Source organism: Chrysemys picta, unplaced genomic scaffold (genome assembly GCF_011386835.1).
Source record: "Chrysemys picta bellii isolate R12L10 unplaced genomic scaffold, ASM1138683v2 scaf1649, whole genome shotgun sequence".
Taxonomy (NCBI): Eukaryota; Metazoa; Chordata; order Testudines; family Emydidae; genus Chrysemys; species Chrysemys picta.
The window spans coordinates 1-10,524 of NW_027054355.1; the positions used below are offsets into that span (position 1 = coordinate 1).

At 58.9% G+C, this 10,524-nt stretch overlaps 2 protein-coding genes across 3 annotated transcripts; both read left to right on the forward strand.

The window, feature by feature from the left end:
* Positions 1-1,851: 1,851 nt before the first annotated feature.
* On the forward strand, positions 1,852-3,547 carry LOC135980037 (RING finger protein 112-like). Of its 2 annotated transcripts, XM_065580126.1 has the most exons (3): positions 2,232-2,522; positions 2,816-3,027; positions 3,461-3,547. In XM_065580126.1, the coding sequence occupies exons 1-2, from the start codon at positions 2,274-2,276 to the stop codon at positions 2,993-2,995; spliced, it is 429 nt and encodes a 142-aa protein (XP_065436198.1). In that variant the 5' UTR covers positions 2,232-2,273; the 3' UTR covers positions 2,996-3,027; positions 3,461-3,547. The 2 variants fall into 2 exon arrangements, 1 of the variants encoding a protein (XP_065436198.1); XR_010597267.1 differs by lacking the exons at positions 2,232-2,522; positions 3,461-3,547 and adding an exon at positions 1,852-2,091 and having other exon boundaries at positions 2,816-2,846.
* On the forward strand, positions 2,995-10,124 carry LOC122173025 (RING finger protein 112-like). The gene is made up of 12 exons (XM_065580124.1): positions 2,995-3,027; positions 3,461-3,589; positions 4,006-4,110; positions 4,269-4,323; positions 5,157-5,295; positions 5,488-5,566; positions 6,000-6,092; positions 6,282-6,494; positions 7,678-7,758; positions 7,956-8,168; positions 9,456-9,545; positions 9,735-10,124. Exons 1-12 carry the CDS (start codon positions 2,995-2,997, stop codon positions 10,122-10,124), a joined length of 1,620 nt encoding a protein of 539 aa, XP_065436196.1.
* The last annotated feature ends 400 nt before the right edge of the window (positions 10,125-10,524 follow it).

The window sequence follows — 10,524 nt, forward strand, 5'->3', positions numbered from 1 at the left end:
ACTGTATGTAATTGGTTCCATTTAACCAATTCTAACTCTCATCTCTATCTTTTTCCTTTTATGAATAAACCTTTAGATTTTAGATTCTAAAGGATTGGCAACAGCGTGATTTGTGGGTAAGATCTGATTTGTATATTGACCTGGGTCTGGGGCTTGGTCCTTTGGGATCAGGAGAACCTTTTTCTTTTACTGGGGTATTGGTTTTCATAACCATTTGTCCCCATAACGAGTGGTACTGGTGGTAATACTGGGAAACTGGAGTATCTAAGGAGATTGCTTGTGAGACTTGCAGTTAGCCAGTGGGGTGAGACTGAAGTCCTCTTAGTCTGGCTGGTTTGGTTTGCCTTAGAGGTGGAAAAAACCCCAGCCTTGGGCTGTAACTGCCCTATTTGAGCAATTTGTCCTGAGTTGGCACTCTCAGTTGGGTTCCGCCAGAACCGCATTGTCACAGATGCGCACTGCTTTGCCTTATCACAGCGCAGCAATCCCGTGCCTCCAGCAGCTGGGGATTGCAGGAAAACCCCAACTGCCCTGTGAATCTGGCAACTTTTCGGAGGATGAAATCCTTATAGATTTCGTCCAAAGAGGGAGGGAAACAAAATTCCCATTTTCTATCTTGATCGGGGGAGAGGGCTGTCCACTTAGGATGAAAAAACGAATTGGGCCGGCCCTGGTGCTTGCTCATGAGACATCACTGATGGTAGGACAGATAGAGCCGGTCCCCTTTGGGGCCCATCGGTGGCTGGGAGGGATCCCAGGGTGGGAAACTGGGGAGTCTCCAGCAGAAAAAGAGGAGACTTTGGTGCTCCAGGACTAGAGCCCAGCGTTAGGGGAGTGGGGTTGGGCCAGGGCATGTTCTATCCCCTTTCTGTGCCTCAGTTTCCCCCACCCAATGCCCAGGGCTCTGTGGGGGTGAGAGGGTGAATTTGCTCTCATGCTAGCTGGAGGAAAGCTCGGCCAGTCAGCACCCAGCTCACTGCATGATGGGAAGGAAGCTATTTCCTTGTTAGGCCCTGAGCGTGGCCTTTCCTAAGGCTGAGCTCGGTGCCTCCCGGACTCGGGCTCCAGGAGCCCCTGTGTCTCCCCAGCTGCCCTCAGCAGCGAGTCTGACTGAGATCAAACTCCTCTCAGAGGCTTGTGCCCCTGCTGAGCGTGGCACTGCCAGTGATTAACCCCTGGCACATGGGGTCTGCCAGGCCGTAGGCAGCAGAGAAAAGTCCAGTGTCACCAACAGCCCCAGCGCTAGGGTAGGCTGGGCACAAGCCAACAACACGTGCTGTGATACAGCCAAAGAGCGTCGGCCATGCTCCCAGCCCGGTGGGGGGTGGAGGGGTGGGTGTCTCTCCAGGGACGCAGAGACGCTGACAGAGTGCAGGGGGCCATGGGGGATAATCAGCTGGACGTGAGCCCCCGTGCGACAGTGTGGTCAAAGGCGCTAAGGATGCCCAAACAGGGGAATCGCGCGTAGGAGCAGAGAGGTCAGTTTACCTCTGGATTTGGCGCTGGTGCGACCGCTGCTGGAGTCCTGTGTCCAGTTCCAGAGCAGTCCAAGAAGGATGTGAATATATTGGAGAGGGGGCAGAGGGGGGCCAAGCGAATGGTTAAAGGATTACAAAACGTGGCCTGGAGTGATAGACCCCAGGAGCTCAAGCTGTTTAGCTTAGCAAAGAGAAGCTCCCACCTCCCAGGGTGACTTGACTCCAGTCTAGAAGCACCTACACGGGGATCAAATATTTAATAATGGGCTCTTCAGGCTAGCAGAGAAAGCTCTAACGTGACCACACGGCTGGAAGTTGAAGCTGGACACTTTCAGCCTGGAAAGAAGATATCTGCGTTTACCAGGGAGGGGAATTAACCATGGGAACAATGTACCAAGGAGTGCGGTGGATTCTCCCTCGAGGTGGGATGTGTTTCTAAGAGATCTGCTCTCGTTCAAACAGGAATTAACTGGGGGCAGTTCTCTGGCCTGTTATCCAGGAGCTCAGCCTTGGTCCCTCCTGGCCTGGGAATCTACCAATCTCCGCCATGACTTCTTGGAATCCGTCTTCTCGCTCTGGTGCTGCCCGGTGGACAGGGACACAAAGTGGGCAGGTAAACTGAGTCACACAGCTTGTTCACAGAAATATTCCCATGTTCTCTCGCTCCTCCCCAGACTCTGCTGCCAGGAAGGGGCACACCTGGGCTAGAGATCAGCCGTCATCCAGCAGAGCCCTACTGCTCCGGGTGCCAGGTCCTGACCCAGTAGGTTTCCCCCACTCAGTGGGTCTAGAGAGATGGATCAACTCCGGGAGGACGTCACCTGCTCCATCTGCCTGGATGTCTTGGACGACCCCGTCTCCATCGAGTGCAGCCACAACTTCTGCCTGGGCTGCCTCGTGGCTCACTGGCGCGGGGTCTCGGCCCAGGGCTACCAGTGCCCCGAGTGCCGGACTCCCTGCTCCAGGGACAGGATGACCCCAGACATGCGGCTGAGAGCCCTGGTGAAGAAAATCACAGAGCCCCTGCGGGAAGAGATGGAGCTGGTGAGACCAGACAGGCTGAATCAGGGGAAAGGGGCGCAGGGCGGGACTGGCTGGATCAGGGAGTGGGGAATGGGACACGGGGCCTTTCCTCTCTAGGGGGCGCAACCTCTGATTTGGAGGACAGGGGACTGGATGGCTCACGAGGGGTGGAAATGGCTCAAGAGGATCTGATCTGAGGGGCAGGGACTAGTTGGTTCAGGGGATGGGAATGGGGCACGGGGCTCTCATCCAGAAGCAGGGACTGGCTGGCTCTGGGATGGGGTCCGAGCTCTGACCCTGCTCTGTCCCTGCAGCAGGGGCCGGGGGCTCAGCCAGAGCCGGGGCGCCTGGCGCAGCTGGTTCGTCTGGATGACAAAGGCAGCCTGATCCTGTACGAGGAGGCCCTGAGCCTCTGCCTGGAGCAGGGTGGGGTGGGGGACGCCCCCGTCTGCCTGGTGTCCATCATCGGGGAGCAGCGCCGGGGAAAATCCTGATGAACTGCCTGCTGCGCCGGCTCCAGAGCCCGGTGAGTGGAGACAGGAGCCCTAGCTATGGCCCCATCGCCTGAACCAGAGACCCCACCCACCCCAGCCAGGGCCCTGCCCCTTGCAACACAAACCCCACCCACCTCGGCAAGGGCCCCCTCCCCCTCCACGACTGGCCATGCCCCTTACAGCAAAGGTCCCCTCTCCCCAGGCAGAGCCCTCCCGCTGTACCAGGCCCAGGGCAGAGCAACTGAGGCCCCACCCTGCAGCCATGGCCCCTCCCCGTGCACCACAGGCCCCACCCTCCAGCCATGGCCCCTCCCCATGTACCACTGGTCCCATCCTCCAGCTGTAACCCCACCTCCAGACCGATAGAATTCCACCTCCTCCCCCAGTGTCCCACCACCCTGCCCCCTGAGAATGCCAGACCCAATCCCCGTTCCCTTCTGACCTTGCCCTGGTCACCCCCTACAGGAGGCTGTGGATGCATCATGGATGGGCCGAGAGGACGAGGGCCTGGGGGGGGTTGAGTGTCGTAATGGGACAGCGACCGTGACGAGGATGTGGGACCAGTCCCTCTGGGTCCAAGCCCAGGGGAGGAGGGTGAGTGGGGCAGGGAAGCAGGCAGGGGAATGGGGGATGGGGCAGTAGGGGGAGGGGAAATAAAGTGGTGTGGGGGGAAGATTCTAAGGGGAGCAGGGGACTGGAGTAGTGGGGGGGGAGGGGAATGGTGGAGTTTGGAGGGGGTAAAGTCCTGTGCAGGGGCAGGGGGACGGAAGGGGCTGGAGGAGGGGGGAAAGAAATGGGCAGATGGGGATAAGGTCCCAGCCCTGTAGTTCACGACAGACACACTGGGATGGAGTTGGGGGTGGGGGGTGTTTACAGCTTGAACCTCCTCCCCCAGGGCCTGTCTCCAGCCAGAGTGCCCAGGACCGGCCCCAGGCAGGGGCGAGGGTGGCATCAGTGCAGGGCACTCCTCGCTGTGGCCGGTGGATCTGTCCGTGTGTCTGTCCCTGCAGGTGGCCGTGTTCCTGGTGGACTCCGAGGGCTCCCTGGACCTGCAGCGCCGCATGGAGACCAGCATCAAGCTCTCCGTGTTGGGCATATTGCTCAGCTCCTACTGGGTGGGGGAGCCGTGCTGCGGGGGACGGGACTGAGGGCTCTGCAGGGGATGCCGTGCTGTGGGGAGCGGGGTGAGGGGGCGAGCAGGGGGGCTGTGCTGCGGTGGGGTGAGGTGTGGGGATGGCAGGGGGGCTCACCTTTTCTTATTATTATTTTCCAGATCTTTAACATTTCCAGTATGTTTAAGCAGACGGAGGCAGATTATTTGGAGGTGGGTGGGGCAGAGGATACACACAGCTGTACTGACACGGACCTGCCAGCCAGGTCTCTGCTAGGGGGACCCAAGACCTTGGGTGATGTAGGGATTGGAGGGGGGCAGTCTAGTGGTTGTTATTGATGTTTAGAAAGTCCCAGAGATCTGGAGGTCTCTGCTGAGCAGCCCCTGGTGTTGGAAGCCCTGAGGGCGAACGGCACCCGGTGCTACCTATTGCCCCACCCTGGCACTCAGTTCACCAGGAGCAGGGCAGGGACGCCAGATGGTAAGAGACCCTCATCTTCTCCCCTCTCACCCCCTGCTCTGCTCCCCCAGTCCCCACCCCCTCCTGCACTGCCCCCACCCTCTTCCCTGCCCCCATCCCCACCCTCTCTCCTCTGCTGCCCCTTTCCCCTCTTGCACTTCCCTCACCCCAAAATCCCAGTGCCCAGCTCACCCCCCTTGACTTAGAATTGACTCTACTGCCCACTGCACAGGGGCACTCGCTGGGTCACAGCATCTGTGTGGGAGGGGAGAGGGACATGGGGGGGGTCACTGCTGGGGTCCTCGTCTGCTAGGGGAACGCTGCTGGTGTCCCCCTTTTGGGTCTTCATGGGTCCCCTGGCACCACGCAGTGGAGACTGCTGTCTCCCCACTGCAGACTCTCCTTGCCCCCTCATGCCTCTCCCCCATTTTCCCCCAGGCAGTGGGGTGGGGGGCGTTAAGCAGCTGTTGCCCAGAGATGGAATCTCATTTCCTGTGGCACAAACTAGCCCACTCAATCGCATTTAACGTGTGTCCTACCCTGGACACCTGGATCCCTCCTGGATGCCTGGGTCCTTTTCCCCTCTGCAGACATAGAGGAGGATTTCCGGCAGTGCCTGTGTGAGTACGTCACCAGTGTGGTGCACTCAGCAGGGACACACGTCCGGACGGACCGAACCGGGCAGGTGCTGACGGGGGCTCAGCTGGCTGCCAGGATCAAGGTGGGAGAGTGGGGGGCTGTTAAAGGGGGAGGGGGCTGCATGGGAGACAGCAAAATGGGCCGCAAGGCGGGGACAGGGATTCAATACGGGGGTGCCATTCTGCAGGGAGCGGAGCAGGGTGCTCAGTAGGGGGCGCTGGGCTGCAGGGAGCAGGAAGGGGCTCAGCGGCGGCAAAGGGGCTGAGCTGTCCCTGATCCCAGTTCCCCCGGGCGTTATTCCCTGCAGGGCGTCTCCCGATATCAGAAGACCCAACGCTACGACTTCTCCTCACCCATGAAGGTACCAAGTCACCCCTCCCTCCGCCTCTCTCTTTCCAGCCTGGATTTGGGGCGGGGGCTGGTTCTATTGACCCCAACCCCAGGTCCTCCTGACATTGGCCAATCACACTAGCCCAGAAGGGGGCACCACAACAGCTCCACCAAATGTCCTGATCGAGGACTCCTAGCACCCAAGAGATAAGGGGACCTGCAGAAAGCCCTGCCAGAGAACCAGCCCCTCCACTGGGGTGGCAGCAACGTGGTCATGGCTGTGGGGTCGAGGTGCTGCCCTCTGGCTCTATTGAAATGTGGGGAGTTGGGAACCAGTTCGGAGGTGATAGCGAGGAGCAGGTCCTGTACGAATGTGGGGAAGGTGGTGACTGTGGGGGGGCTCCCAGTTCAGAGATGGGCCCATCCCATCCGCACCCCCAACCCCGTTCCCTCTCCCCACACAGATGGCTGAGGCGTTTGCAGTGATGAGACAGGAGTTAAACAGGAGAGCAGTAGAAGCCACCAGGAGGGAATATGACCAATTTGTGCAGGAGCTGGTGAGTGCAGAGGGGCTGCGGATTGGGAGTGAGGGGCACCAGCATACCTGGGGGGAGGCAAGGCTGAGGTAGCAGGGGGCTGCGGATCGGGAGTGAGGGGGATGCGGGTGTGTGAGGAGGCGGCGCCCCCTGTGGCTGGGTAACGCTAGTGCTCGTCCCTAATGGCCGATCACTCCACCATCCCGGCAGGACCTTGACCACCAGAGCATGAGCAGCTGCCTGAGGGTGAAGCCCCTGGAGATGCAGCGACACCTGGAGGGGAAACGCCAGGAGCTGCTGGAGCGCTGCCGGGGGGAGCTGCGGGGCGAGGACCCCCAGAAACAGGCGGCCCTAGAGGAGCTGAAGAAGGAGCTGGACAAGCAGATGGCGGAGTTCCTGCCGCGATATGAACAGCGCTTTAAAGTGAAGAAGGCCGAGTGGTTGGGCCTGTACATTGGGCGGGGGGGGGCGGGGTTCTGGCAGTGGTGGGTGCGGGTATCGGAGTAGGCATCAGGGCGGGTGCAGCTCTAGTGGGGCTGGAGGAAGCAGTGGCCATTGGGATTGGGGCCGGGGTCTTTGGCCTGATTGGGGGGGTTGGGCACTGGCTGCGGGCCTGGTTTGGACAGAAGATGGCCCAGAACAAGACAGGCACCAACACCCCAGGTCAGGGGAATGAGCGGGAGAGGAGGGCAGGATGTTCAGATTAGGAGCCCCTGCTGCGGGGGACACACAGTGGGAAGGAACCATCACACCTCACTCTGGGTAAGGGTCTGTCCCAGCCGCCAGCACTGGGAACCTCTGTATGCAGGGGATAGATAGATATGAGGATGTTTGGGGATAGATAAAAACAAACTTACAACAGGTAATTTTGCGAGATTACAAAAGGACACAGAGGTTGACTGATTTACAGCCGGAAATTTACAGCTGGATTTACAGCTGGAATCCAGCCCAGATCCCATCGACCTCAGTAGATAAAGAACATGGCCGTGGATCCCTTGCTCCGAGCCGCCCCCAGCATCCATCGGTCACCAGTTTTTTTGGTTTTCATTTTCAACAAGTGGAAGAAAAATTGATTTTCATACTTTATGTTTGTTTTAAATATTTTCTCCTCCAGTGCGTGTGTAGAGGGGACAATTTGGGGGCATTTCCTCTCATTTCCCCACTGATTTTAAAACAATCCTAAGGGGTTAGGGAGGTTAGAACACCCCCAAATCCCAAACCAACAGTTTCAGTTTATTCTTACCCCAGATCCTCCTGCCATTAGCCAGTTGCACTAGGCCAGGAGGGGGCATCACGACAGCCCCCTGCAAAATGTTCTGATTGGGGCTCCCTGACCCCAGCCCCTGAGAGATTAGGGAACCCCCAGAGACCCAGCCGGAGAACCAGCCCCGTCCACAGGGGTGATGCTAATGTGGCCCTTGCTGTGATGTCATTGGGGGGCTGTCCCTGGCTCTGGGGGAATGTGGGGGGTCAGGGGGCAGTGGGGAGGTGACAGTAGCGAGCAGGGCCCTGGAGGAATGTGGAAAAGGTGAGTGGGGGGAGAGGGGTTCCCAGTTCAGAGATGGTTCCATCCCCATCCCCCACCCTTTTTCCCATCCCACCACAGATGGCAGCGATGATAGAGGAGGAAAACAGAAAAGCAGTAGAAGCCTCTAGGAGGAAATATGAACAATTTGTGCAGCTGCTGGTGATCACAGAAGGGCTGCGGGTCGGGAGTGAGGGTCACCGGCAGAGCTGGGGTGGGGGAGGGGCAGGGATGGGATAGCACGGGGCTGTGGTGGGTCGGAATTGAAGGGGCTGTGGGTGCATGACATAGTGGTGCCCCCTAAGGCTGGGAAACACTTGAACCCGTCCCTAATGGCCAATCTCTCCCGCTCCCCACAGGACCGTGGCCACCAGAGCATGCGCCGCTGCCTGAGTGTGAAGCCTGCGGAAATGCAGCGACGCCTGGAGGGGAAACGCCAGGAGCTGCTGGAGCGCTGCCGGGGGGAGCTGCGGGGTGAGGACCCCCAGAAACAGGCGGCCTTGGAGGAGCTGAAGCAGGAGCTGGACAAGCAGATGGACGAGTTCCTGACGGCCTACGGGCAGCGCTTTAAAGTGAAGAAGGCCGAGTGGTTGGGCCTGGCCATGGGTCAGGGGGTGGTTCCTGGCAGTGGTGGGTGCGGCTATCGGAGTAGGCATCAGGGCGAGTGTAGTTGTAGTGGGGCTGGAGGAAGCAGTGGCCGTTGGGGTTCTGGCTGGGGGCTTTGGCCTGATGCGGGGGGGAGGGTTGGGCAGCTGAGTGGGCCCCAGTTTCGATGGTAGGTGGCCTCGAGCAAGACAGGCACCAACACCCTAGGTCAGGGGGATGAGAGGGAGAGCAGGGCAGGGTGTTCAGATCAGGAGCCCCTTCTGTGGAGGGACACACAGCGGGAAGGAACCATCACACCTCATTCTGGTAAAGGGTCTGTCCCAGCCCTCAGCACTGGGAACCTCTGTATGCAAGTTGATAGATAGGTAGATAGATAGATAGATGGGGCGTGTGGGGATAGATAGATAGATAGATAGATAGATAGATAGATAGATAGATAGGGTGTATGGGAATAGATAGATAGATAGATTAGATAGATGAGGGGGTGGATGGGGGTAGATAGATGAGAAGGTTGTGTGGGGATAGATAGATAGATAGATAGATAGATAGATAGATAGATATAGATATGAGGAGGTGTAGGGGGATAGATGGATAGAGGGTGTGTGTGGGGATAGATAGATAGATAGATAGATAGATAGATTAGATAGAGGTGGTATATTGGGAAGAATGGGGAGAAGGTGAGTGTCCAAAAGGACACATAGGTTGATTGATTTACAGAGGGGTCACCGAGATCAGAATCCAGCCCTGACCCCATCGACATCAGTCAATAAATAACCCGGTCCTGGCCCCTGCGCCCCGAGCTACCCCCTGCATCGCTCAGTGACAAATTTCATTGGCTTTCATTTTCAACAAGTAGGAGAAAAATTGATTTTCATATTTTGTGTTTGTTTTAAAGATTTTCTCCTCCCCTGATACAGTTCGTATGTGTAGAGGGGACAATTTTGGGTGATTCCCCTCATTTCCCCACTGATTTGAAAACAATACAAAGGGGTTAGGGAGGTCTGAAAGCCCAAATCCCAGTCCGACAGTTTTCAGTTCATTCTCAGCCCAGGTCCACCCGCCATTGGCCAATTGCACTAGGGGGCCAGGAGGGGGCACCACAAAGGGGGCACCAGTGGGGCACCAGTGGGGGGGTGACAGCAGCAAGCAGGGTCCTGGAGGAATTAGGAGAAGGTGGTGAGTGGGGGAAGGGGGGCTCCCAGTTCAGAGGGGATCCCATCCCCACCCCTACCCTTTTCCCTCTCCCACCACAGATGGCGGAGATGGCAGAGATGAGAGAGAAGGCAAACAGAAAAGCAGTAGAAGCCTCCAGGAGGAAATATGAACAATTTGTGCAGCAGCTGGTGAATGCAGAGGGGCTGCGGGTCGGGAGTGAGGGGCACCGACAGGACTGACGGGGGGCAGGGCTGGGCTAGCAGGGGGCTGTAGGTTGGAGTTGAGGGGGCTACAGGTGTGTGAGGCAGAAGTTCCCCCTGTGGCTGGGTAATGCTAGTTCCCGTCCCTCATGGACGATCTCGCCCCCCTCCGGGCAGGACCGTGGCCACCAGAGCATGAGCAGCTGTCTGAGAGTGAAGCCCCTGGAGATGAAGCGACGCCAGAAGGGGAAACACCAGGAGCTGCTGAAACGCTGCCGGGGGGAGCTGCGGGGCGAGGACCCCCAGAAACAGGCGGCCCTGGAGGAGCTGAAGCAGGAGCTGGACAAGCAGATGGACGAGTTCCTGTCGGACTACGGGCAGCGCTTTAAAGTGAAGAAGGCCGAGTGGTTGGGCCTGTACATTGGGCCATCGCCAGCTGCCACCTCGCGCCGGGCACGGGCTCGCCCCCACTGGCCCGCGCACCTGCCAATCAGCAAACGGCTCCGGCCCATTGGCTGCCCCTTCAGGAGATGGGATGGGGGAAGCAAAGGATTCTGGGACTTGTAGTTTTATGTAACCCAGTGGAGGAGAAGAGGGAGCTGTGGCGCTTATGGGGGGGGTCTAGTGGTTGGACCAGAGCCCTGGGGTAGCAGGGGGCTCCGGGGGCTATTTAAAGTGCCGGGGCTCCAGCTACCTCTGCTGCCTTGGTCCTCTAAATAGCCGCGAGAGCCCCGCAGCTTCCCCAGGGCTCCGGCAGCTATTTAAAGGGCCAAGGTGGTAGAAGCAGGGGGGCCCCTGCCCTACCTGCAGCCAGCCCCTGCTGCACCCCCTGCCCTGCCTCCAGCCCCGCACCCCCTGCCCCCACCAGCCCGTCTCCAGCCAGCCCCTGCCTGCAGCCAGCCCCGCACCCCCTGCCTGCAGCCAGCCCCTGCTGCACCCCCTGCCCGCACCAGCCCTGCACCCCCTG

Coding starts and splice junctions, on each gene's coding strand:
- LOC122173025 (XM_065580124.1), top strand. CDS start 2,995: ATGAACTGCCTGCTGCGCCGGCTCCAGAGCCCG. Junction 7,759..7,955: donor AACAATTTGTGCAGCTGCTG/GTGATCACAGAA, acceptor CGCTCCCCACAG/GACCGTGGCCACCAGAGCAT. Junction 9,546..9,734: donor AACAATTTGTGCAGCAGCTG/GTGAATGCAGAG, acceptor CCCTCCGGGCAG/GACCGTGGCCACCAGAGCAT.
- LOC135980037 (XM_065580126.1), top strand. CDS start 2,274: ATGGATCAACTCCGGGAGGACGTCACCTGCTCCATCTGCCTGGATGTC. Junction 2,523..2,815: donor TGCGGGAAGAGATGGAGCTG/GTGAGACCAGAC, acceptor CTGTCCCTGCAG/CAGGGGCCGGGGGCTCAGCC.